Source organism: Micromys minutus (genome assembly GCF_963924665.1).
Source record: "Micromys minutus genome assembly, chromosome: 1".
NCBI lineage: Eukaryota > Metazoa > Chordata > Mammalia > Rodentia > Muridae > Micromys > Micromys minutus.
In genome coordinates, this window is record NC_137969.1 from 70902322 (window position 1) to 70929363 (window position 27042).

Below are 27042 nucleotides of genomic sequence, written 5' to 3' on the forward strand. Positions count from 1 at the left end.
CGTGGACAATTTTTTTTACAGCAATTGAAAAGTTTTTTTAAAAACCGAATCAGGTTTACTGTCAATGTCTAATTTCGTTCCGAGATGATCTGGATCATAGTATTAAGCACAAAGAACAAACCACTTCATTTTTAACATTACCATCACATTTTAACAAAGCGGTTAAATCTGCGTGCTTTCCTCCCAACTTAAAAAAGAGAGAGAGAGAAACAAACAAGAACAACCACAAAACCCCACAGCGGGCCAGAAAGTGCTGAAATCCTCGTAGGGAAAAACTTACTCACAAATCTATTTAGCTTATCTGCTGACGTCTCCTTAGCTTTTGCTCCGAGTTCCTGCGTGCGGTGAGATAGTTTGCCTCCGCTCGGCCACCGTCCGTCAGCGTTCACTGTATTTTGTCCTCCGGTCGCCGCCGTTTCGGATTACTCACCGATCCGAGTTGCGAGGGAGAGGTGTCTGTTTCGGGGAAGCCGGCTTCTGTTGCCGGCGCCATGGAGTCGCCTTTTAGTCCGGTTCTTCCTCATGGACCAGACGAAGACTGGGGTGAGTGGATCTGCGACTGTACCCGAGCTAGGTCGGGCGGGTCTGCGGGGCTTTTCCCTCCCGATTTCCGCCCGGTGGCGGTGACAGGTGGGGACGAACCGTGTCAAGGGAGCGAGGCCACGGGTTGTGGGGTCGTAGAAGAGAATGGCAGAACCACTGGGCTCCTGTCCTGGCCGCAGCGATAGTAAACTGCTGTTCTAATGGAAATCGCTGTAGTTTTTCAGCGTGTGTTCCTTGTGGAAATACCAGGTGATCTTGAGGGACCAGAACTCAGTAGGATGACTAGCCGCCCCAGAGGCTCCGAGCTATTTTCTCAGACTGTGGGCGTGTGAGTGGGGACCGGAGTGTGTGTGTGTGTGTGTGTGTGTGTGTGTGTGTGTGTGTATGTGTGTGTACTGCACGTGTATGAGGAATGTTGCGAAAACATGGTTGAAATACAGAAGAAAAACCTTGTGTCACAGCTTTAACTATTGGTTTAAGACAACTTTCCAGATTGGCAAAGAAGAAACTCTCCTAAGCACCTGACCTCGTGTCCCTGATTACTAGATCTAACACAAACTGATGTAATCCTGACTTCTGAAATCTCTTGTTAAGTCTATCTTTGATTTTGGTGTTCTGGAAGGATGGAATAGAGAATGACAAGGGACAAGCTTTGGCATCTAAATCCTTAGAGAAAACTGATATTCCCCTCTTGATAAAAAGACAGGATGTTAACAGGATTGCATATGTTAATATATGAATTTGGAGTTATGTACGTGCCTCATTGGATCCTGTAGTGAGATCACACTGCCCTTCAGCTTTGGTGACACTTTTCTTCCTTGGACCAACGTTCCACTATAACATGAGTGGACTCTCAGCTAGGAAGTATTGAGCCTCCTAGTTTAATTTAACAGTGACAGATCTCTACAGTTGCAATCTATGAAAAGTTTATTTTAATCCTTGGACAGGTTTTGACAACTTTCTGGAAAAAAAAAAACTTTAAATGTCCATTTTCCAGTGCATTTTCCCAGCTAAGTACCTTTTACAGTGACAGCAGTCACTTATTTAGGACATTATTTTTGTCAGCTATTCTGCTAAGCACACTACATGTGTTATTTATATTATGTTCTTAACAGTCCATTGAGGTCCTGCCATCCTAAAGACTTTGAAACCGAGGCCAGCAGAATCTGTTCTCTGGGTCGTAGACTAGTTCCTGGTAAAGTAGGATCAGAACCAGCCTATGTAACTTTGAAGTCTGTGCCTCTGGGTTTTCTACTTTGTAACACTTTCCTAATTTTTTTCTAAAACCTGGACTCTTCCTAATGCTTCTGTTCTTGACAAGTCTACTTCAGTATGCTGGGTAGTTATTTGTTTTCTCAACCATTTGACCATTATGTTTATGGCATTTCTTAAACTATAACTACAAGGCACTTCCTGATAGTGTTATTTTTGCCCTAGATTCTCATTCTCAGTTGCATTTTCCTAACTCCTAATCTTGATTCAATAACAACATTCAGTTCTTTGTAGTCAGCTGACTGACCCCTTTCTCAGGTATCTGTCTCCTCTTGAGTATGTCCTTTTCCCATTAGTTTTTAGGCTTCACTTTTCAGACTGTTAACAATTGTCTCTTGACTCAATGCTTTTATTCCTCAGGTGTTCAGGAGGTAGGATAGATTTTGCAGGTGTTAGAGTTGAACACCACTGTCTGCTAGGGTTTCTCACTAAAATAATTCGTCCTTTGGTAGTTGCTGTTTTGGATGTTTGGTTATTTTACGGATGTATTTAAAAGTATTTTTAACAGATGTCCTGTTAAACTTTAAAACTTAGATTTTTATAATTAGTATTTCTTATGAAGAACAACTTGTATAATTTGAAGGCAGTTATCTTAGCACAGGGTATGGTGGAATATTGCTTCTATGTACTTTCCCCCCTAAATGTGATTAATGACATTTAGAGCTGATATCTGCAATTTTTTTTTTTTAAAGATTCAGATAGCAGATATTTTAAGCATCACCATCCTGTGGTCTCTGTTGAAGCTGCTCTGCCACAGGGAACAAGCAGCCATGGCAGAAAGTATAGAGGAGTGGGAATGTCTGTGTTCCCATAAAGGCTTATGGAGGCTGACATTTGGGTTTCACATAGGTGCATTTGGTTATTTCTTTTACTTATTTTTTACTTAGGATCTTAAAGACAATTGTGTAGCCCAGACTGGCCTCAAACTTACTAATATTCCTACCTCAAGCCTTCTGAATGCTGGGATTTCAGGCATACAGTACCATTCCCTGTTTCCCATCCCATTCTTGTTACTGTTGTTAGGTCTTTTGAGACAAGGTCTTGCTATATAGCATAGAGTGGCCTACAGCTTTCATAAGTTTCCTGCCTAAGGCTTTTCAGTTATATTTAATGTATCACTTAATAATCCTTTTAAAAGTACAGCTTTAGAATTTTAGAGTAATTGTACAGATAGTACATGAAGTTCCATGTACTTCCTCTCTCTTCTCTATTGTTCCCTCTGCTGGTGACATGTTACTGTGCTAGTTACTGGTTAGGGTTTTTTTTTTTTTTTTTTTTTTTTTGTTTTGTTTTTTGTTTTTTGAATTTGACACAAGCTAGAAACATCAGGAAAGAAGGAACCTCTATTGAGAAAAAAATTCCTCCATCACATTGTCACGTAGGCAAGTCTACAGGTTAGGTTTTTTTTTTTTTTTTTTGTTGTTGTTCATGGTTGGTGTGGGAGGGCCCAGTCCATTATGGGTGGTACCAACCCTGGGCAGGTCTAGTGTGTGTACGAAAGCAGGCTGAGCAAGCCATGAAGAGCAACATTCTGACATGGCTTCTGCTTCAGTTCCTGTTTCTAGGTTCCTGTCCAGATGTTCCTCCATGTGGACACTGATTAACACATGTAAGCCAAGTAAACCCTTTCCTCCCCAAATTATTTTTGGTCATGGGGCTTTATTACAGCAACAGAAGGCAAACTAAAGCAGTTAGTATTGTACTGTTGAGAACTAATGTTTATCAACTTTTTCTTTTCTTCCTCCTTCTTTTTTTTTTTTTTTTTTTTTTTGACTTAGGGTCCTCTTATGAAGTCCAACTTGGCCTGGAATATTTGACATAACCAGGATTGCCTTGAATTATCAATGCTCTTGTCTTAGCTTCCCAAATACTAGAGTTAAAGGCATGAGCCACCACGCCTGGCTTGATACATTAGTATTAAGAAAAGGATGAGCCTTAATATAGGGGTTTTGACAAATGTCAACAAGTCCATGATTACAGTGTTGTGTAGAGTAGTGTGAGTTACTCTCCTAAACATTCCCTGAGCTCCACCTGTTCATCCCATACCCTAGAACAGATCTTTTCACTGTCTCCACCATTTTGCTTGTATAGTTGTATAGTTGGAACCGAGTAGTATGTAACTTTTTCAAACTGGCTTCTTTACTTAGTAGTATGCATTTGAAGTTCCTGTTTCTGTTTGTGGCTTGATGGTTTATTTCTTTTTAATGCCGAGTAATGCTAAACATAAGGGCTTTGACAAATGTATAGTGAGAGGGATTATAGTAGTCTAACAGTATGGAGGATGTTAGGTAGCATGTTCAGGTTTTGATGCTAGCCCTCTTCTTCACTTGTAGATGACTGCCTTCTTGCTGTGTCCTCACATGGTACTGAGGAGAGTTACTCTTCCCACAGCATCATTTAACGTTAGTGATCTCCTCCAGATTGTGTGTCAGATATGGTCATATTGGGTTTAGGGTTTCAATATAAGTTTTGGAAGAACATGATTCAGTTTATGTTTATATATGTTTATTTGTTATATATCTGTTTGCATGCATATGTATGTATATATGCATGTACGTATGTATGTATATTTGTAGTTTCTGTTGTTGCAGTAAATTATAAAAAGTAGTCTGCTGTTATCGGCATATGTCTCACTCTGCTCTAGTGTAGAGCTGAGCATATACCACGCCGTCCCCACACTGCCCTCAGCTGTTTCTTTTTTAGTGGCCATAGGCCACCATGCTGAAACACTGAAACTGCTTGCTCCTGCTGTCCTCTATCAGCCGAGAACTTAGCTCACATTCTCCACAGCCCAGTAAAAACATATCTCACATCCATTATTTTATCAAACAGTTTTATATATTAAATTCTCAATTCACAAACCCTCTACACAATAAGCTTACAACCAGCAGACAAAGATATAAACTGCCCATCCAGAAAAGATAAATTAGACCCATAAAAACCCTTAGAAAAAAATACAACAATCTCATCAAGCAAGAGATGTGCTGAGAAAAACTTGTTGCTGCTGTCAATCTCCACCTCCTCCCTCTTCTTCCGTCTTCCAGCCTCTTTCGCTGCCTACCTCTCCAATGTTCAAGCATGTATCACCTAAACATAAACCTACATTGTGTATCAGTTTACATATTGATATCTTGGTGCTTCCAGTTTTTGATAGTTACACATGTAGCTGCTCTAGACATCTGTGTGCAGGTTTTTGTGTTGACGTAAAATTTCAAATTAGCTGGTCTTAAACCAAGGAGAGGAGCACAATTACTGGATCATATTCTAAGACTATGATTGGTTTATAGTAAACTGTGAAACTTGCACTATTCTGTGCTCTCCACCAGCAGTGAGTGGATGTTTCTGTTTGCTGGTATTTGCGGTTGCCAGTACTTTGGAGTTTAGCTGTTTTATCAGGCATGTGGTGGTGCCTTGTTTTAATTTGCAGTTTTCTAACATTACATGGTGTTGGTCATCTTTCCATGCTTAGTTTGCAATCTTTCCTTCTTCTTTCCTCTCCTCTACCTCCTCACTCAAATTGTGCAAAAGCCACTTTTTTTTTTTTAAAGCCACATAAGAGATGTGTGCCAAGATTAAGAAGTTTCCTGCCACTGCGGTTTCTCTCATGCCTTTAGTGTCTCCTTTGAAGCCTCTCTTCCTTTTCTTGCACTAACCAAAGCAAGACACTCCCCTGATGACACAGCTTTCCCCCGTTGTCCTGGTGAAAGCCTTCAGCACACAGCAACTCAGAATAGAGTAGGCATTTTCTTACCCTGTTCTGCCATCTCCAGATCCTCCTCCTCTCCTCCACACTAAGCATCTAGGTCTAAATCTTATTTGTCACAGTCTAGAGTGTTCTTCCTCATTCCGTTGCTGAGGTCTGCTGATTCTTCACTTTCAGTCCCTTCTCAGAAAATATAGCTGCTAGCTTCGTGTTACTTTCTCCAACATGCTGCTGTTAGGATTCTTGGATATTTCAGTAGACTTGGCTATTCTATTCTTGGATTTTGTTACTCTCTTTCTGACGATTGTTCCCCAAAGCTTTCCTCCTCAGCCTCTTAGTGTCTCCTTTTTCATCTTTCTCATGCCCTGAATTAGAACTTGCAGTCTTGGGCTGGAGAGATGGCTCAGTGGTTAAAGGCACTTACTGTTCTTCCAGAGGTTCTGAGTTCAAATCCTAGCAACCACATGGTGGCTCACAACCATCTGTAATGAGATCTGATGCCCTCTTCTGCTGTGTCTGAAGACAGCTACAGTGTACTTGTATATAATCAATAAATAAATCTTTTTTTTTAGAAAAAGAACTTGCAGTGTCTCTCTGTCTCATCTCATTTACCAGCATGCTTGCCTCCCCTATGTAGATGCTGAGGATGGCCTCTTGTCACTAGACAGACCAATTTTCTCTGTTTCAACTCCCTCATGCGTTATTAAAAATGCTGCCCCAGTGATATTTCCCATCTCTTATAGAAAACAAACATGGAGTTAGTTAACTTCTCCTATTTGGAGAGGAAAATGCCAAACTTCCCTTAGCTGTCACTTTATGGTGGCCCCAAGTTTTCTTCCTTTAGCCCTCCTTTGTGTTATGTTGATTTCTGTGTGTGGAAGGTGGTGGTGTGTGTGTGTGTGTGTGCCACAGCACATGGGCCATTTTCTTCAGGATTGTTTTTGTTTCTTTGATCACGTGGGTCCTGGTGATCAAACTTGGAACATCAGACTCAGTGTGAGCTCTTTTACTTACTGAGCCATCTTGTGGCCCCCATATTTCATCTTACTGAAAATACTAAGACTCTGGTCAGGCAGACATGGAGTAAAAAGCAAGGTCACTGTGGAGGAGTAAACAAATAAGCGGTCAGGGTGGTGAGGTGGAAAAGCTTGCTAAGAAAGCTAAGAATCACAGCTGCCATCACTGAGGGAAGTCCAAATGTTAGAAGTGTGAACTGGTAGAAAGGATGGGGATAGCAAAAGGACATAAGGGTAGACAGTAGGTATTGTACTTTAGAACGATACCTCGTACAATTAGCTTCTCGTGCATTCTTCTGAAATAGTCTATACATACAGAAGTGTATTTATCCACCTTCAGTTTTTTAAAACCACAGAAAAGGAGAGATCAGTACATTCTATTTGTATTTCCCATGTGTACCAACTGAAAATCCTGCCCCACTTACTTCGTGTCTTCTTACTATTCACAATTTCCCCTCTTCTACCACCAGAAGCACAAGCATGCAGAATGAAACTCCTAAATATTTTACTGGGTATTTCTTGAGAACAAGTGGTGCTTATTTAAAAAAAAAGAACATGAATGCATGACTATTTATAGTTCTAATCCAGACCACAGGTTCCTTCTTATCTCGCGTCAACTATGGTCATTTATCACTTATGACAGGAACACATTTTGAGAAGTATGCTTTCTGTGTAACCATCATAGTGTGGCATCTGCCTACAAATTCTAGATTATAGAGTTTACTATACACTTAAATTGTATGATACATATGTGCATATATAATATACACATAATACAGTATAGCCTATGGCTCCTGTATGAACAAAACAATCTGAGATTAACTAAATACAAGAGACAATGATGCAATTGAGACACAGTAGATGTAAGATGCGTGATCTATCTGCCAGTGTAACATGGCTCACTATTTTATTGTAAAACGATTTTTATAAGTTGAGGGAATACACTATTATTAAATAAGGAGGAGACGTGTACTGTGGCAAATCCTAAACTACTTACATAGTTGTCGGTTGTCATTATCAAGAATTATTTGTATACTATACATCGTTGTGTACTTTATGAGCTTCACGTTGGTTGTTTACGAATCATTACCACAAATACCTGAGTATCCATCATCATAAGATACCACAACAGCTCTGATGTCACTAGGTGATAGGAGTTTTTCAGCTCTGTTACAATTTTTTTGGGACTGCCTTTATATATTGTTGACCATATTTGTTTTCAACATCCCTTTTTAAAAGCATTTTTGTTCTGCTTTGTTTTGACAGCATATATAACCTAGGCTAGTTTCCAGCTTATCTGTAGCTAAGGATGAAGGATGACTGTGAACTCAGATCCTTGTCTCTGCCTCCCAGGTGCTGGCATTACAGAACTTGTGGGTGCCTCACTCTACTGATGGAGCTAGTTTCTAACCCTTCAGTAGGTTTAACAGAATCTTGTTATGTAACCATGTTGGCTGTCCGAGGCCGGCTCAGACAATCAACATGTTCCCCAGAGCTGGAGTGAGGATTGAAAGAAAAAAAAGAGATGGTTAGTACGGGTTACAACATGACTTCTGCCAGCTTTGAGGTTGAAACCTGGAGGCTGAAGTGAAGCTTGCTTTATTCCATCCTCTTTTAAATCACTTTAATTACATGCAAAAAGGTAACCTCAGTTCTGAGACAGGGCACTAGCAGTTAACAATCAAAGATCCTGTAAAAATCTTACTGGAGGTCAGGTGAAAAGGTCAGAGACAAAAATGGATACTCTGTGCGCTGCCCTGAGCTACATTCCTAAGGGTTCTGCCTGGAGCTTCAAATGCAAATGTGCTTCTTAAGGGCTAGCCCTGAACTTCAGATGCAGTTGTACTTTCCTATAGCCTTATCTTAGGGGCTCTGCCTAGAGCTACAGATGCAAATGTACTTAATACTAGCCCTTACTGGGCTAGCACAGAAGCCAGATTCCTGCCCATGGTCAGCTTCAAGATGTCCTGGAAAATTAATATTACCCTGCCACCAACTGTTCAGAGGCACCAAAAATGCCCTCCACAGTTGGTTCAAACTTTTGATTCTCTTGTGTCTGCCTCTTGAGTCCTAAGCTTACAGGCACGTGCCACCATGTCTGTCTGACTTCTATTTGTTTTCATGTTTTGAAGAGGATCTTATGTAGCCCTATCTGGCTTCCAATTCACCCGTATTGCTGAGGATGACCTTGTGCTTACTTCAAATAAAAATCTTTTGAGATTATTTTTATCTTATGTTTAAGGGTGTTTTGCCCATCTATGTCTGTGCAACCACGTGGCTGGGGAGGTAAGGAAAGGGTGTTAGTTCCCCTGGAACTGTAGCTGCAGATAGCTGTGAGCCAACCTGCCAAGCAAGCGTGACCTGAGTTCCATTCTCAGCACCCACACAGAGGTGATGGAGAAAACCAACTCCACAAAGTTGTCCTTTACCTTCACGCATATGATATAAATATATACACAACAGTAACTAAAAAATAAACTTACTTACTTTAAATTAAGATAAATTGGAGCTAGAGAGATGGCTTAGCAGTTAAGGGCACTGGCTACTCTTCTGGAAGACCTGAGTTCAAGTCCCAGCTCTCACAAGAAGCCTTCTCAGATTTGGTCATTGGGAGTTCATTCATATTAGTGCCTTTGGTCTTCCAATATAGTCATGTTCTTTTTGTTTGTGTGTACACGAAGTAGCGAGGATTGTGCTTAGGCCTCACACGTGCTGGGCATGACCATGGCTCTTCCGATAGGTTCATATCTTTTACTGAGAATTTTCTTTCTTTCTTTTTTTTTTTTTAAAAAAAGAGAGAGATTTCCCAGGCTTCTTTTGTATGTCCTCTGCTCTGAATCAGCCATTTCTCCAAAGAGCCCCTTCGTGATTTCCATTTAGTGGAGGATGGTTCTCTGTGTCTACCATCTGAGCACATTTTCATTCTACTGGGTGTCATTGTGCACAAACCTCTCAACAGGCAGAACCAGGAAATGAATGCATGTCTCTGTGTACATATAAACATCTTTAATGATCTCTTTCTCTCTGTTTCATACTTGTTTTTGAGACAGCTGTCATTCTATAGCCCAGGTTTGCCTAGAACTAGTAATGTAGCACAGGATAGCCTGGAACTTGCATATTCTTTTACCACTGTCTTCCCAGTGCTGGAATTATAGGCATGTGCCACCATTCCTGAGTGTATATGAATGTATTTAAAATTTAGTTCATTTACTGATAATTTCAGTTTAACAACCTATAATTCTTTTTGCCTTACCTTCTCCATGTTTCAGGTCTCTCTGCCCGTGAGGCACCTCACTCCAGCTCCTTTAGATATATTTATTTGTTTGCTTCATCAGTTAGCAGATGTTAACTGGAACCACTGCTAACTGTCCAGGTTCCTCTCCCATCTGTCATGCTCTTCTCCCTCCCACCAGCTCCATTTCATGGCGGCTAGGGGATATTGCCGCTTATATCAGGCAGCCTGCTCCTCCCACCATACCATTGCTGCAGGTGCCTTATTGCTCTGCTGCCTTCGATGCTGGCGTCTTTGTGTTGGGGAGGCTAGGGAAGAGAAAGACAGATAGAAAGAGAAAAAATGAGATGAAAGGTAAGAAGCCAGGTTATGATATATAAACATACGTTTTGAACAGAAAGCTGATAGGATTTGGAGTAAATCTAATATAGAGAGCCTATCGGGAAGGAGTAAACATTGGTTCTGTGGCTTTTGACTTGAGCCATCAGGAGAACTGAACGTAATTAAGTGACAATTAGAAACCGTAGAAAGTTAGGTAGAAGGAACAAGAGCTCTGTTTGGAGTGTGCCAAGTTGGAGGTACTTTTTAAACAATCTCGGGATGTAAACACAGTTCGTTACCTATGCTTCTTGACATTATCATTTGGAGATACCTATGTGGGAATGCTTCACATGGAGATGCTGTTTAAAGCCATGAGTTCAGTGGAGTTTCAAAGAGAAAACATTTGATAGAAAAACTTATGTGGAGCCCAGGGGCAGTTTCATGTTAAAGGAATGGGGAACCATTAAGGTAGGGTCAGCCAGTGAGATGGGAGGAAATTCAGGTGAATGCAGGTGAATGTTAGGGAAGCTAAGTGAAGAAAATGTTTTTGTTAATCAGACTGCCAGTTACATGCTCTTTGTTGGTCAGTAGAGGCAAGGACTGTGAGCTCAGTAGTAGAGGTTACTGTGACATTAATGACCGTTGTGTATGGAGTGGGGTGCTTGACTGGAGTACGTCCAAGAAGGATGGGAAGAAATGAGAGACAGCAAGTGCAGAAAAATTGGAGGACTTTTAGTCTCTACTTAGGGCACATCTTCCCAGTCATCTACTTGCACAGTTTTTGGCTCTGGAGCTGAGTGTGAAGTAGCTTTTCCTGACAGCTGTGTGGGTGGCCTGCCATTCTTACTATCTATACATTATTGCTGTGCTTTATTTTAGTGTGTGAGATTCCTGTCACTGCTCAGTGTCTTTGTTACTGTTCTGTTGTTTTATGACACCATGACCAAGGTAGCTTATAAAAGCAAGCATTTAACTGGGGACTTGCTTATAGTTTCAGAGAATTAGTCCATGACCATCATGGCTGGGAGCACAGCACAGCAGCAGGCAGGGTGCTGAAGCCGTTGCTAAGACCTTAGATCCCGATCTGCAGGCAGCCTGCAGACAGTTGAGACTGCATCAGGTGTGGGCTTTGAAAACCCCAAGTGACATACCTCCTCTGGCAAGGCCAGACCTCTCAGTCCTTCATAACAGTTCACCAACTGGGGACTAAGCATTCAGATGTCTAGCATTCAGACGTCTGAACCCTTTTTTTGGGGGTATTCTCATTCACACCACCACAGCCAGACAGGTGACCTGGCAGTGCAGCCGAGGAATGTGTGTACCAGGAAATCACTGCAGGCTTCTGTACAAAGGAGGATCTGGAGCTGGGAAACTTGACAAGCTCTGGAAGTGTTAGAGTGTGTGGAAGTATTGGAGCAATGTGACAGTAAAATGGAGTAAAATGTTAAACCAGTACCGTAATGTCACAGTGTAACATTGTGACGATACAGTGTTGATAGTCCAGTGAGAACTGTGATGTCACCAGTCAGCACTGTGATGTCATGATTGAGCACCGTGACATCAAAATAGTCTTATAAAGGAACAGAGGACATTGTAGTGTCACTGTTAAGCACTGTGACATCAAAATAGAGTATTCTTTTTTTCCTTACAACTTTATTTAAAAAAAAACAGATACATGTACAGATTTTTAAAGGCATTTTGGCATAAAACTACATGAATATATTTTTGTCAGTACTTGATTTTTTTAGAGGTTTGATAGTATGCATTGAAATCTTACTAGTTACCATAAGCATATATGTACATGTAAAACAAAACATAACATGGAAATAGTCAAAGTTTTCTTGATGTGTATAGATTAAAATAATGATTTTTAAGTACCAAAAATTGCTCCAAGGCTATCTTCTTAGCTCTTGAGTTACTAATGATTTAAGGTCTAGGTGTACCCCACTCTGAGAGGGTGCTTTACACTTATTGTTTTGTTTGTTTGTTTGTTTGTTTGTTTTTTGTTTTTTCTAAGAAGGGCTGAGGCTTCCACTTTTTGGTATTTCTTTTTTTGAGCTTCATATGGTCTATGAGTTGTTTTTTGGGTATTCAGATCTTTCTGGGGCTAGTATTCATTTATCAGTGACTGCATATCATGTCTGTTCTTTTGTGACTGGGTTACCTCACTCAGGATTTCTCTAGCTGCATCCATTTTCCTAGGAATTTCATAAAGTCATTGTTTCTAATAGCTGAGTAGTACTCCATTATGTAAATATACCATAATTTTTGTATCAAAATAGAGTATTCTAATGTTAAAGTAGGCATTGTGACATCAATTTTTAGCATTGTGCCACCAAAAATTGGGCCTTGTTAGCACCTTGACCTTCTAAAAAGTTTTTTTTTTTTTTTTTTTTTTAATGTAGATTATAGAAGAATCTTTTTCTGGTCCATATTTTTCTGGTTTATAAGGAAACTTAACTAGAAATTAGATTTACTTCAAATTGCTGAAATTTAGGCGAATCTTTTATTACCTGTGTAAATATTTTTGTGTTACTTACTTCTGAGTGTGTGCATGTGTGTGAGTGTATGTACATGTGTGTGTGTGCATGTAGAGGCCAGAAGTCAATGCTGGGTGTCCTTCTCAGTTTTTACCCTTTGTTTCAACTGAATTTTATTATATGTGTGTTGGGGTGAAGGTGGGCATGCCACAGTGTACATGCAGAGGTCAGAGGACATGTGTGTGTGTGTGTGTGGGGGGGTTCCTTCCATCTTTACATGGGTTCTAGGACAGAACTCAGATTATCAGGCTTGTGCAGCAAATGCCTTTCCCTGCTGAGCCATCTTGCCAAGCCTTCACTTTTTGGTTTTGTTTCTAAGACAGAGTCTGTTACTAAAGCTGGAGTTCATTGATCGGGCTAGTGAGCTCTAGGGAATCCATCTTTCTCTGCCTCCCCAGCACTGAGGTTCCAGGTATATATAGCTGTACCCAGGTTTTTGCATGTGTTATGAGGAGCCAAACCCATGTTCTCATGATGTTCACATTGCTTGAGCTTGCCAGCAGCAGTGCCTAAAGGGAAACTAATAGGTCCTCCAAGGGCTGCAGAGCTTGTTCCACTCTCAGACTTCTTTTTCCTTCTTTATTCTAGAATCTACATTGTTTGCCGAGCTTGGCTATTTTACAGACACTGATGATGTGCAGTTCGATGCAGCTCACGAGACTTACGTAAGTACTTACTGGCAGAGAAATAGTAAATAACTCGATGTTTCACCTGTACTGTGATTAATGCATGAGGGTTTCAGAATAGTAGGTTTAGGCTAGTAGCTATGTGACACCATTAACCGTGAATGTTAGTAGCTCCTTTGTAGTCAGTAAGTACAGAGCTATAAAATTATCTAGGTCTTGGTTTGAGAAGCCTTGTTTACTTAGCATATGTTTTGTCTTAGGGGTGAGTGATCTTGGAAAAGTCATTTGACAGCCTATTTGTTTGTTTGCTTTGGACTCAAGGCTTCTACTCTATAGCCTTGGATGGTCTTGAACTTACTGCATAGCTCTGGCTGGCCTGCAGTTGCTAGTAGTCCTCTTGCCTCAGCCTTCTGAGTGCTGAAAGTACAGGTGTCAGTAGCTGAGTCTTATTTCTTGATTTTTGTAAATCCTTTGCTGCTTGTGGGAAATAGTGGGATTAAGAGGCGTGCATGAGTCATGTATCTAGTCAAGAGAAACTTACCAACTTCCTCTTCAAGAGCTCTGAAAATTAGTCACATCTTTATTTTTATCTTTGGTTAGTTAGAGAACTATGTAAAACTGTTATTGTAATACTTCGAGCCATCAAAACGGCTTATTAGTGTATGTGTAGGTGGTTAGCTTATAGAATTCCGAACTTTGCCTCATTCTTTAATGCCTTTACCTGTTGAGCTTGTCTTATTGGCCCTAAAATGGTTTTTTTGTTTTGTTTGTTGAATTTATAAAAATGTTGGAAGTTTGAAAACCACAGAATGGTAGGTAGGGTCAAGGACAGCCTCCTGTAGGCTCACCCTCTGTATGACTTCCAAGTTGTTTTCGCTCTCTGCATTCTTTCTTCTACAGAGAGACGATATGAATAGCTATTTGTTTGGACTGGTTTTTCTTTTTCTTTTTTTAAAAGATTTATTCACTTATTTAATGTAAGTACACTCTAGCTATCTTCAGACACAGCAGAAGAGGGCATCAGATCCTATTACAGATGGTTGTGAGCCACCATGCAGTTGGTGGGATTTGAACTCAGGACCTCTGGAAGAGCAGCTAGTGCTCTTAACCACTGAGCCATCTCTCCAGCCTGAGCTTGTTTTTCTTAATAGCAAAAGGGAAAAAAAATTATCTTGTTGGATCTGAGTCTCTCTTATGGCAAAAGACTCATTTTGTGAATCTTTAATGGTTTCATTTCCACAAAATGATTAAATCTCACACATTTTTAGTTATTGAGCCTGTTTTCTTTTCTAGTTGTTCTTGTCCTTTGGTGAACAGAATTGCTGTATCCCTGGGCTCTCTGAGATGTATCTGCAGTGTGGAGCAGGTGGCTTGGGTAGTAGCCATTATGCTACCCATGATCAGCGGTGCTTGATGGTTTTATTTCATGGTGTGTGCATTTCATTTTAATCATTTGCTGATTTGACACCTACAGGAAAATAATTTTGATCATCTTAATTTTGATTTGGATTTGATGCCTTGGGAGTCAGACATATGGAGCCCCAGCAGCCACTTCTGCTCAGGTAATGATGTGATTTACCCAGAAATGCTCTAGCCAGACTCATGCTGCAGTCTGCTTAATACTGGTTAAGTGGGTCAGAAAATTGTGGCCAACAAGGCTTACAAAATGAAAAGATAAGGCTGGGGTTACCAGCAATTAGGAACCTCATAGCGGGGTCCCCGAATCTGATGTACATCCTTTTGAGGAGGGGGCACAGCTTGGCTAATGCTATTTTTTTAAGTGATCAGTTTTATGACGACAATAGAGAGAACAGGAAATTGAATAAAAATATCATTTGTTTCCTGAGTCGGTTACATAAGAACCTTTCACAGGACATTACTCAGGGCAGATCAATACACCATAAAATCCTTGTTATTTGGACAGGGAGTTTAGCCACAGTTTATAACAGTTTACTTTGGATTTTAATGTTCAATTTTAATTTTTAAAAATGTAAATTTAAATTTTATGTGTGTAAGTGTTTTGCTTGCATGTATATCTGTGCAATACTTGTGTGCCTAGTGCCGAAGGAGACCAGAAGAGGGTGTCTGGTCTGTGGAACTGGAGATATTTAATTGTGAACCACTTTATGGGTGCTGGGAGTTGAACTTTGGTCTTTTGGAAGATTAGTCAGCTCTTAACTGCTGAGCCATCTGTAGCCCTAATGCCCACTTTTTAAATAAAACTTATAATTCCCTTTCAGCCTTGGCTAATGTGACTATGTGTGGGAATTGACTCAGGGGTTTCATTTTACATAACCTTATGCAGCTTCTCAGCCACTCTGGCTTTGCTCTACAGTTTTGTCATTTAAAACAAATGCGCCATCCTACTGTAGGGTAAAAATTAGACATTTTTTCTTTAAAAGAAAATACATTCTCATAACTTACCCTTTTTTCTTACCAATACATCTTACCTTCTTTGTTAACTATATATAAAAGTTATTCCCTTTAATCTCTATTACTTTTTTTCTGGTATGTGTATGAGTGGTGTGTGTGTGTGTGTGTGTGTGTGTGTAGAGGACTTTGTTTTAGAAAAAAATTTAAGGTTTATTTATCTTTTGTTATTCGTGTAAGAATGTTTTGCTCACATGTATGTTTGTGCACCATGTGTGTGCCTAGTGCTTTTGGAGGTCAGAAGAGGATGTTAGAGCCCCTGACTAGTGAGAATTTTTGTTTCTTTAAAAGCACAGAAATATTATAAGGATGTGTTGTTGTCTTAATTCCAGATGTGGGATATGGGGCTGCTTTAGATTGCCCAGCAGCTGACTGTGATTTGCCTTGTGCTTTAGCAGGGGAGTGATTTTGCCAGCTGCAGATAGTTTCTGCAAGTGTCTGACATTGGAATTGGGGATTCTTCAGAGAGTATATAAAGGCTAGGGTACCAAGAGGCAGGGTGGATTGTTGGTTGGTGGTTAGTTGCTGTTGGTTGAGGTTTGTAAGTAGTCATGTGCAAAGAAGAAAACAACAAGAAGAATTAGATATCCTGACAGTGAAAATCAAACTGACCCCAAGGAACTTGACACCCCTAATCAGAGGAAGTAGTCTAATGATACTCAGCCCTTTCCACTCTATCCTTTTCCTCTCCTATCTAGTGATACGGGGTTGAAAGAGTGGAAGAAGAGGGGTGGAGAAGGTCAGAAAAAAAGAGAACCCACAAAGTAAGCAAAGTCTGGTTCCACCCTGGAGTTGGAGTTATGGACGGTTGTGAGCTGCCATGTGGGTTCTGGGAATCAAACTCAGGTCCTCTGTAAGAGCAAGTGCTCATCACAGCGGTCTCAGCTCTCTGGTCCCCTCTGTCCCTTTCTGAGTTATTTCTTTGCAGCAGGGCCTCTTCCTGAACCCAGAGCTCGTGTTTTTTGGCTAGGTTAGCAGTTAGTAGCGCTGATATTTTTAAGGGAATTTGATGAGGTTGGGCTTGAGTGTGCTGAAAGACCCTGGTGCAGGCTGTCACTAACAGGGCGGAGCTGACAGGAGACACTGAAGGAAAAATGTCTTCTCTTCTAGTATGCTTCCTTCTATGTTCCTGTCTGCACGGCCTAAAAGGAAGCAGCTGTAGAGATCATTAGTGTGGCAGATTATAGGAGTTGAGAGAAAGTGGATACAGAACCAGCACATTTCCCAGTAATCCCTTTTATCTCTACCCTTCCTAGTCTCCTTCATTTTATGTTCTTATTTTGCTCAATTCCCTCATAGAATGGGAGTTACATGAATGTTCTCCAGTCCAAATTCCTTATCCATAGAATCTGGGAGTTAATAAAATGGTTGTTTTTTTTTTTTTTTTTTTTTTTTTGGTCTTTTTGTTATTTTGTCTTTTTTTTTTTTTTTTTCCAGAGCTGAGGACCGAACCCAGGGCCTCGCGTTTGCTAGGCAAGCGCTCTACCACTGAGCTAAATCCCCAACCCCAATAAAATGGTTGTTTCAGCAAAGATTTAGTTACACAGTACTAATAGAAAACTGGGTGGGGGGGTGGCTCAGCGGTAACGTGTTTATGTAGCATGCACAGAGCTGGGGGTTTGATATTCAGTCCTTCAAAACAACAGCAAACAACAACAACAACAGCAACAACAACAACAATCCAAGAGCCAAAAATAAAACACAAAGCCAAAAATGTAGAGAGAACATTGTCCTTGTGTTTTTATATTCTGGGATGGGAGGCAGGAATTGACTAGATGGCTAAGTATGTGCAGTGAAGGTGAATAGGTAGGTACGATTTAGATGGGAGAATGCTGCTTAATCATGTCCCCTTTCTGGTTCTGGGCAGTTGGCTTTTTGTATATGATGTAATACTGAAAACAGAAGAGTTTATAGAGTAGAATGTTTCACCTGCTCTTGTTCCTCAACCAAGAAAGCCAGTGCAACTAGTTTCTTCTTTTTCTCCAGAGAATTAGTACAGATGCCACTTTCTACAGAAGTGTACACTGTTTTCTGATCTTGAGTCTTTCATTAAAATGATGTATTTTTGTAACCTTGCCCTCACTATTAGTTGAATTTTCAAAGACCATTTTACCTTTTTACTCATCTTATTCTGAGTTTGTATGGGTTGGTGTGTTAAAAAACAAAAACAAAAACTGTTCTCCATGTCTTTCCATGACAGACATTAAAACAGAACCCCAGCCTCTTTCTCCAGCTTCCTCCAGTTGTTCCGCCTCCTCTCCTCGGTCCACGGACTCTTGTTCTTCAACTCAGCACGTTCCTGTAAGTGGCCACATGCCGGCTGGAAAATGGGGGTAGGGTGGGGAAGGCAGTTGACATTAATGTGTTAAGAAACCTTATTCTTCTGAGGAATAGACTTGACAGAGCCTTGTGGGAGTGAAAAATCGATAGCCTCCTGGGTTCTGCTCCCTCCCCTTTGGTCCTGCTTCCTTAATGCCTACTGGTCTTTGCTTACTGGTTTTCTTTTCTTCCTGCACTCCTCTTTCCTCTCCCTTAGAATATACATTCTTTAGTATTTGGAAGAATGTAAGATGTATAATTCCTGGGTCATAGAGTTCAGGGGTTTGGGAACTCCTACCATTATCTTTGAATGAACAAGATCTTCACGCAAGTCTGTTAGCTCCTTTGGAGTGCATCCCTCTCCATCTCAACCAGAGCTTTAGGGTCAAGAAAGTGGAGGCCTGACTTAAGCAGTGGGAAAGGTAAAGTGCAAGAACAAAAATCAAACTAATAGTTCATGTATTTTAACTTTTGAAAATTGAGACATCTTTATTCTGGCAGGTAATATATTTAGCCAACTACTAAATTTTGGTGATTTTGTTTGTGTGTGTGTGTGTGTAGATGACAACCTTCAGGAGTTTCCTTCTGCCATGTTGTGGATCAGCTGAGTTTTTGGGACCCGCACAGCAGGCATTTTCCCCTCTCTTCCAGCCCTCTTTTCACTAAGAATTCTAAAATTAGTTTGTTGCTCTTGCTTGGCCATCAGCACCTGACCTTAGGACAAAAGCCATTAGGATCTTAACTGGTGGTCTGCCTATCAGCTCTCCAAACATTTCTTAGTAGAGTTGTCTTTGTAGATGTACCATGTCCTTTCCCTTAAAACCATTTAATAACATCCTAGTGTGGAAGTGTGGAGTTCGGGTTCTGTTGCTGGTCCTCCATGATCTGCCCATGCTTACCTTTCTAGTCATTTCAGTCTGGCTTTACATTGTATCTCCTATCCTCACACATCATTTAGCTTATACCCTGCCCTGTGAGTTTCCTCTGGGCTCATGCAGCACTGGACGAGAGGTCCCTGTTCTTACAGTCTTAGGGTTTTCTGTTTGTGTTTTTAATGAGACAACATCTAACTATATAACTACTTTTCTTGCTGCTGTAACAAAACCCCTGACCAAAGCAACCTGAGGAGTAAAGGTTTATTTTGATTCACAGTCTGTGAGAGTGAGGCTGCTGGTCACATTGTGTCCATGGTCAAAAAGCAGACAGACATATGTCCCTGCTCTGCTTGCTTTCTCTGTTTCTGAAGCCTGGGACCTCGGCCCATGAGCGGGGCTGCCCACATTTAGTGTGGGTCTTCCCACTTGAGTCTAATGTAGAAACTGCCTCACAATTACGTCTAGAGATAATCTGTTTTCAAGGTGATTCTAGATAGTAATGAGTCAGCACAACAGTCAAAGGTGGCTTCCGACTTGTGGTCCTGTCCCTTAGCATTCCAAGTGCTACGATCACAGGGTTCTTTTAAAGGAAGAGTCTTATTGATTGCCCAGGCTGGGTTTCAGTGCAGGAATGTGCCACTGTGTCTCACCTGGGTTGCTTGCTTTTTGGTTTTTTGAGGCAGGGTTTCACTGTGTAGCTCTGGCTGGCCTGGAATTCATTATGGAGATCAGGTTGGCCTTGAACTTGTAGAGATCCTCTGTCGATGCCTTCTAAGTATCAAGATTAAAATAATAACCAGCACATCCAGCCTGGTTATTATTTTTATTTTTATATAAAGCATACATACATTTATTGTTCTTATTTTTAGTGTTCCTACTAGTACTGTCTTTGCTGTTGCTGCTTTTCCTTCTCGTGTCCTTTTTCCTGCGTTCACTTCTCTTCCTCCTTTCCTTCTGTTCTTCTTCCTCCTGCTACTAAAAGGTTCTTACCACTTAGAAAGGCATTTTCTGTTTTTTTTTTTTTTTTTTTTAATTCTTGTTCTCTTGCTTACATTGCTTTTTCACTTGGAATGATCTTAAATTTGCAAGTATATTGTGGAGATTTTTGTCTGAGTCATTTGAGAGTCAGTTGACCACTGACCTCGAAATTCTATAATGTCTACCTCCTATGAACAAGAATATATTTTTCTTTAACAACAATACAGTCATCAAACCCAGGAACTAAACATTAATATATAATAATAATTTCATATACAACCCTGTAGGCTTTTTTAAAAAGCTGTTTTATTTGTTTGTTTTATATATATATATATATATATATATATATATATATATATATATATAAATATACCTCCCTTTCAACTTATTCTTTCCAACACCCCAACACCAGGTAGGAGAGAAAGAAGGTTGGGGGAAAGGGAGTATAGGTCTCTTTAGACTACTTCCTGCTGACTTCTCTCAACTTCTGGTCTTTTTTTCTCTCAACCATCATCGTCAGCAACAGCAGGAACAGGAACCAGCAGGAGAAACAGCCAAAGAGCCAAACAGCCAGGTTTCTTATAGCTTTTCCTCCTCCCTCAGAACTCTCTTGACCCTCTCTGGCCTCTCACATTTTTTTCTCTCAGAAGTTTCTAGAATTAAACTATTTGTGGTGGGCACAAATCATGCCCCTACTGGAGCATGAGGCAAATAGTCTGCTGCTGTGGGTAATTGGAAGTAGGCCACACCTGTGATTAAAACAAAAACATGTTTACATAACATAACTGGGTTTTAAAAGAAACCAAAACTCTCACTACACAGCCCCAGTTTACTCTGTAATTTCGCACGTAGCTCCCATTAGATTTAGACCAGTGAAAGCATCAGGTTTTATTGTATGTGGTTGTCTTTCTGCTTTAACTTTCTATATTCTGGAACAGTTCTTTCTTCTTGACTTTGTGCTTTAACGAGCTCATCATTTGGATTGCCAGATGTTCCTCAGGATTGGATTCAGCTTTTTTTAGTCTCCGTGGCAGGAATATCACAGAAGTGGCTTTGTGTCTATCTTTTTGTTTGTTTGCTTTTGCCTGTCTTTGCTTCTCTCTGTCTCTTTTTCTGTTTGGTTTTTTGAGACAGGGTTTCTCTGTGTAGTCTCGGCTGTTTGGCTGTCCTGGAACTTGCTCTGTTTACTAGGTTGGCTTCCAGCTCATAGATCCTCCTGCCTCTGCTTCCCAAGTCCTAGGATTAAAGGAGTGTGTCACCACTGCCTGGTCTGTTTTTGTCTTTTGAGATAGGATCTCACCTAGTTCAAACTGGTTTAAAGTTGCTATGTGGGGCTGCTCTTCCAAAGGTCCTGAGTTCAAATCCCAGCAACCACATGGTGGCTCTTGACCATCTGTAGTGGGATCTGATGTTCTGGCCTGCAGGCACACATGTACATAAAAAAGGAAAGAAAAGAAACAAAGTTCCTCTGTAATGGAAATGACTCAGCTCTGGATTCCCCAGCTCTCACCTCCCAGGAGCCTAGGCTCTATGTAGGCCACCCACACTCTACTTTGCCATTTATTTTTGATGGTAAAATTCAGTTTGATGACACAATTTTAGCTTGTCCTGTTACTGGTGATGTTCACCTCAGTCACTTAACAGCATCTGCTAGACTCTGCTCTGAGGCTGTTCTTTCTCCCTTTCTTAGTTGCAAGTATTTTATGAACAAGGTACTTTTAAACCATTTAAAAGTACTGTTCTTAAAAAGATTAACATTTACTTTTTTATTTTGCATGTGTGATGTATGGTTGGTCATGGATGGGTCACAATGAGTGTGTGGAGGTCAGTCTTTCTACCCCCTGGGTTCTGGGGATTGAATTTGGTGCCTTGATTTGTTTGTTGATCGTCTCTCCTGCCAAATGTGCTATTTTTTTTTCAAGCTTTCTATCACTCAGATACTTGTTAATATTAATGTTACCTCATTGTTTCCCATTTGGTGTAGATTATAGCCCATTGCTATGCTTATTTATTCTGATTCTTGTGTTGTCTTGGACTTAGCCACTAGAAGTCTCTCTCTATGGCTCCTGTAGTCTTTTCCTGGGTTTCTGTTGGGCTCAGCCTTCTTGCATCAAGGCTCTCTCCTGGGCCATTGCCTAACCCTTGACTTGACTTCTTAGATCTATGGTTCCCCTTGTGAATGTGTTCCCAACCCTCCTGGTGCCCTGAAGTACTCCAGGCTTGGATGGTGGTCTTGCAGCCCCATCTAGTGCCTGATGGTTAAGTTAATTCAGGAAGGAATATTTTCTACATGAGTGTTAATACAAATGTTTCATAAGGTAAAGACAGATCTCAGATCCATTTGAAATTGCCTCAGTGTGTGATTTGAGACACAGGCTCAATTTTATGTTTCTCTAAATTATTATTAAAGGCTTATTCCAATATCATTTATTAAAAGTTTATTTGTTCCCTCACTGATATGCATTTTAAATCCATTCAGGTGGTATTGCTATTTTTAAATATTTTTTATTATTATTGATTTATATTTTGAGTTTTGAGACAGAGTGTTACTTTGCAATTCAGAGTAACCCTGAACTCATGAGCCTCTGCTTTGAACAGTGAGGTTATAGGTGTATTCTACGTCTGGCTTCTGTTTACTTTAAAAGACTAATTCATGTTGTTCTGTGTATATCAAATATGTTACATCTAACTGCACATTAAAAAAAAACATTCACTGTATTTTACCCATATTATGAAGAATATATTTTTGTAAAAAAAAAAAATTGTTTGTGGACCTGTGTTAGGATCCCTTTGGGATGTGTGTCTAGAAGTAGGAAAAGTGGGTGACAGGCCGCAGATACTCAGCTTGTCAGTGCTTCCTTAGCTTTCCCAGAGTTGCTGTAGGCACTCCACAGGCTGTCAGCAGTGTGTGAAGAGCCTTGGGACTCTTCTGCTAAGGGTTATGGTACCCAGTGTTTCTGTTTTATATGGTTTTGTTTGTCAGATGGCAAATCTTTTTGTTGTTGTTGTTTACCTTTTATTTCTGTGATTACTGGTTGTCTACACACTGTCTCTAATTTCATTATATAACTTGTGATCTTCTATAATTTACTTGTGCTTGTCTTTTGACAGTTGTCTATGATTTCCTGTCTGTTTTAGCGTTGTTTGCAAGAATCAGTTGAATGGTTAAGACATCAAGCAGTGTTATGTGGCTTCTGCATGTGTGTTGGTTCCTCAGTGCCTCACCACTGTGAGACCGCTCTCACTAACCTAGACTAACTAGAAGGGTGGCTGCCCCAGCCCCAGGACTCCCGTCTGTGCTTCCCAGCCTCAGGTTAGAAGTTTGAGAGGATAGTACTTTACCCTGGCTCTCAAGTTTCTAACTCTTGCTGGGTAACAACATTGCTTACTTCATTACTATTCCCTATCAACTTTTTAGTCTTGATTAAGTAAAACGTCTTAATTTTCAAGTACTCATACACCCCCTCCCATATATACCTGTTTTCCTTCTTAGCTTAATTTTGAAGTGTTTTATTTGTTGTTGTATTTTTAGGTTTTCTTTTAGAATTTAAAATTTTACTATATTTGAGTCAGTGTTTGCCAATATGTATATATGTGCACCATGTGTGTGCCCGGTGCCTCCGTAGGTCAGAAGAGAGTCAGAGCCCAGAACCAGAGTTATAGATGGTTGTGAGCCACTGGGGCCCGAGAGCCAAGGCTGGATCCTCTTCAAGAACAATTGTTCTTATCTGCTTAGCTAGCTCAGGCCCAGTTTTGAAGTTTAAGAAGTTCTTTTGTGCTTGTAGGCCATAAAAATATTTTCCTGAGTCTTCTTATATTAACCATATAGTTTATCTGTAGCATTTATGTATCTATACCTTTCAAGCCTGCTTTATTATGTGTTATTAGAAGGGAATCTTAATTTTTCCTATGTTACCCTAACAAATATGACAGATTTACTGAAAATTAAGAGATAACTGTCAGTGTCATCCTGATACGTCCTTATATTATCTGTTCATCCATTAAATAAAATAACTGTTTATTTTAAGATTAATCTTTCCTTTGTGGAAAAAGGCAGTGTTGATAAAAAAGAATTAATAGAATTTACTTTTGAGATTCTTTTAAGGATAAATAAAAGAAATGGGAAGGGATATTAACCATAGCTCTGGCCTTACGTTGATAAGTCACTGTCTGACTACTGAGCACATAAGATCAGAGTGTGTGAACAAGTGGGGGACAGATGAACCGTCTATGCTTACTACGCGCATGCGCATGCAGAAGCTGTCCTCCGGGGTTGGTGAGGGTTGACTTACCAGTGGTCACTGTCTTATCTTCACATTAAGCTGTCCCGCAGCACTTTTCTGTTTATGTAAGAGCTTGCTCTCTTTCTAAGTAATTTGTTGCTCAAAGATTATACCCTTCCTCATGAATTGTTTGTGTTTTACGACAGGAGGAGTTGGATTTGTTGTCTAGTTCTCAGTCTCCCCTTTCCTTATATGGCGACAGCTATAATAGCCCCCCCTCTGTAGAGCCACTGAAGGAAGAGAAGCCCATCACTGGTTCTGGAAACAAAACAGGTATCTGTTGCTCTCCCAACTTCTGTTATTTCTGTTTTAGACAACTTATATTTATTACACTGGCTGTGTTTTTAAATTAGTCTATCATTTTATTTTATTATGTGTATGGGTGTTTTATCGGTATATATGTCTGTGAACCAAGTGCATGCCTCCTGCCCCCAGAGGCCAAAAGAGGGCTTCAAATCCCCTGGAACTGGAATTGCAGACAGTTGTAAACTATACCACTTGTGTAACAACCAATACACGTAAAGCTCCTAAATTACATCTTTTTTTTTTTTTTTTTTTTTTTTTTCTGAACGGTATCTGTGAAGAGGACAAGGGGAATTTTTTTTTTTTTTTTTTTTTTTGATAGTCTTTGTCATCATAGGTGAAAAATAGTTAAAATAGACTTGGATTCTGACTTCAGGAGAGGTTGTAAAGGTCCTGTTAACAATACCGAGTGTGAGAGGTGTTGCCTCTCACCTCATTAAGCGTAGGCTTCATTCAGTAATTTTAGCTTCATCCTTCACCAGTTCATGTTCCTTCTCTCCAGAGCTGCACAAAGGACCTTCTCAGATTCAGTTCTTTCCGTCTGTTCTGTAACAGAGTAGCTGTGCTGATGCTTACTGGGGACTTTTACTCAGAAGTCAGGACAACACAGAAAGGAGCGTATGTAACATGGTGTCCTTTCTAACTTTCTTCAGATTGATTTGAGGTTTTGTTTTTTTACTCCAGAACATGGACTGACTCCAAAGAAAAAAATTCAGATGAATTCAAAACCTTCAGTTCAGCCCAAGCCTTTATTACTTCCAGCAGCACCCAAGACTCAAACAAACACCAGTGTTCCAGCAAAAACCATCATCATTCAGACACTACCAGCCCTTATGCCACTGGCAAAGCAGCAGTCGATTATCAGTATACAGCCTGCACCCAACAAAGGTACCCATGAGACCACGATGCTCTGTGTTTATTGGAAAGAAGTAAGGTTTATAGTACACACTTTAATTTGTGTTATTTTTTTTTTGTGCATGTGCTATCACACCAGGAAATGTTCTTGATTCTAAAAATTTTGCAGAGACAACTAATATGGTTCCTGTCCTTGGAGAGACAGTACACTACAGACCATAACTGCTGCTTCTTTTTTCTTACAGCTTTTATTGTATTTATTGTATTCAAGGTGCTGCTGCTGCTGCTCTTCTTCTCTTCCTCCTCTTCTTCCTCCTCCTCCCCTCTTCCTCCTCTTTCTGATGTCTTTTTTTCTTCCTTTGTTGAGGCAGAGTCTCATGTATCCTTAACTGGCCTGGAACTCTGTAAGTAGACCAGGCTGGCTTCAAACCAACAGAGAGCTGCTTGCTTCTGCCTCCTGAGTGCTGGCATTAAAGGTGTGAGCCACAACTGGCTGAGGCTTTTGATAGGAAACCATGTAGAATGAGGAAGGAACTTTGGAAGCTGTTTTATTGCTATTTTATTCTGAGATTATTCTGGCTGTGGCCATTTTGTTTTGGTTTTAGGGGTGATTAGGATTTAAAATAATAAGGACCATTTCAAATCAGGGATGTGTTGAGCAATAAATCTGGCTCTTAAATTTCTGAGGAGACTGCATAGTTTGTTAAGCAGCACACTGAGCTAAGTTTTAGAAGCAATGACTTGCCAACTAGTTCAGCATTGGTGCTTTTCTATATTTTATCCACCAGATGGCCTCATGTACTTATGATTCTAAAAGAAAATCAAATGGATGTTAAGGGTTCATAAACTAGTGACAGAAATTCAGGCTTGAGGATTTGATAATCTTGAGATATATGACATCTCCTAGGCAGCCTAGTCATCTCTGTACTTACATTGATCTGTATATACATGACTATGAGAAAATTTATGCAGTATTTACCTCTCAGGGTTGAATTTATTGGCACTAATTAGCACTAGGAGTTAATAGGGCATGTGTAAATAAACATCAATGTTCCATTTGCGTTTATGGTCGTATTTGCATTTAAGATCCATTAGCTTGTTTCTCTGGAGCGTGGTTGCAATAGAGAAGGCTTCATAAATTTGATCTTAACCATGGGCAATAGATCACTGATAAAAAGAACTAAACAAAGAGTGGATGTATGGGTAAAAATATATTCCAAATAAAAGAACAAAACAAATAGACAGTTTGAAATCCTGCCTTCATTCAGGAGCAGCATTCCTATTTGTTTTTCTAAATAGGAAAAAGAAAGCAAGCCTGTGGCATAAGTGTTCTTGTGATTTGAAATAAGGCACAAGATTTAGTGTATATTCATAAATGGAGTTTTAGGACTACCTAAGATAAAGTATTTCCAAGACCTCATAATGATTTGTGTCTTTCCACAGGCTAAGGACTTAAGTTCAGGAGGAACCTCAGTATAGTTCCACAGCTACTAAACACATGATGTCAACATGGCAGTGTAGAAACAAGGGACTATACTCAAGGGTTGGCATCAACCTCCTGGCTATGTTTGAGTGACAGGAGATCTTTGGTTTTGCTTTTTTGTTTTCTGTTTTTCAAACAGGGTTTCTCTGTGTAGCTCTGGCTACCCTGGAACTCACTCTGTAGACCAGGCTGGCCTGGAGATCTGCATGCATCTGCCTCCCAAGTGCTGGGCTAAAAGGTGTGTGCCACCACTGCCAGCCGAG

The 27042-nt window shown here is 40.2% G+C and overlaps 1 protein-coding gene across 2 annotated transcripts in view; it reads left to right on the forward strand.

Annotated features, from left to right (window-relative positions):
- Positions 1-446: 446 nt before the first annotated feature.
- ATF6 (activating transcription factor 6) overlaps positions 447-27042 on the forward strand; it is a 161579-nt gene continuing 134983 nt past the window's right edge. For both annotated transcript variants that reach the window (XM_080934086.1, XM_080934087.1), the window contains exons 1-6: positions 447-543; positions 13216-13292; positions 14728-14815; positions 17884-17984; positions 24285-24411; positions 25126-25329. In XM_080934086.1, the coding sequence (XP_080790212.1) occupies positions 492-543; positions 13216-13292; positions 14728-14815; positions 17884-17984; positions 24285-24411; positions 25126-25329 (649 nt within the window). In that variant the 5' untranslated portion in view covers positions 447-491. The remainder of the gene's footprint in view (positions 544-13215; positions 13293-14727; positions 14816-17883; positions 17985-24284; positions 24412-25125; positions 25330-27042) is intronic.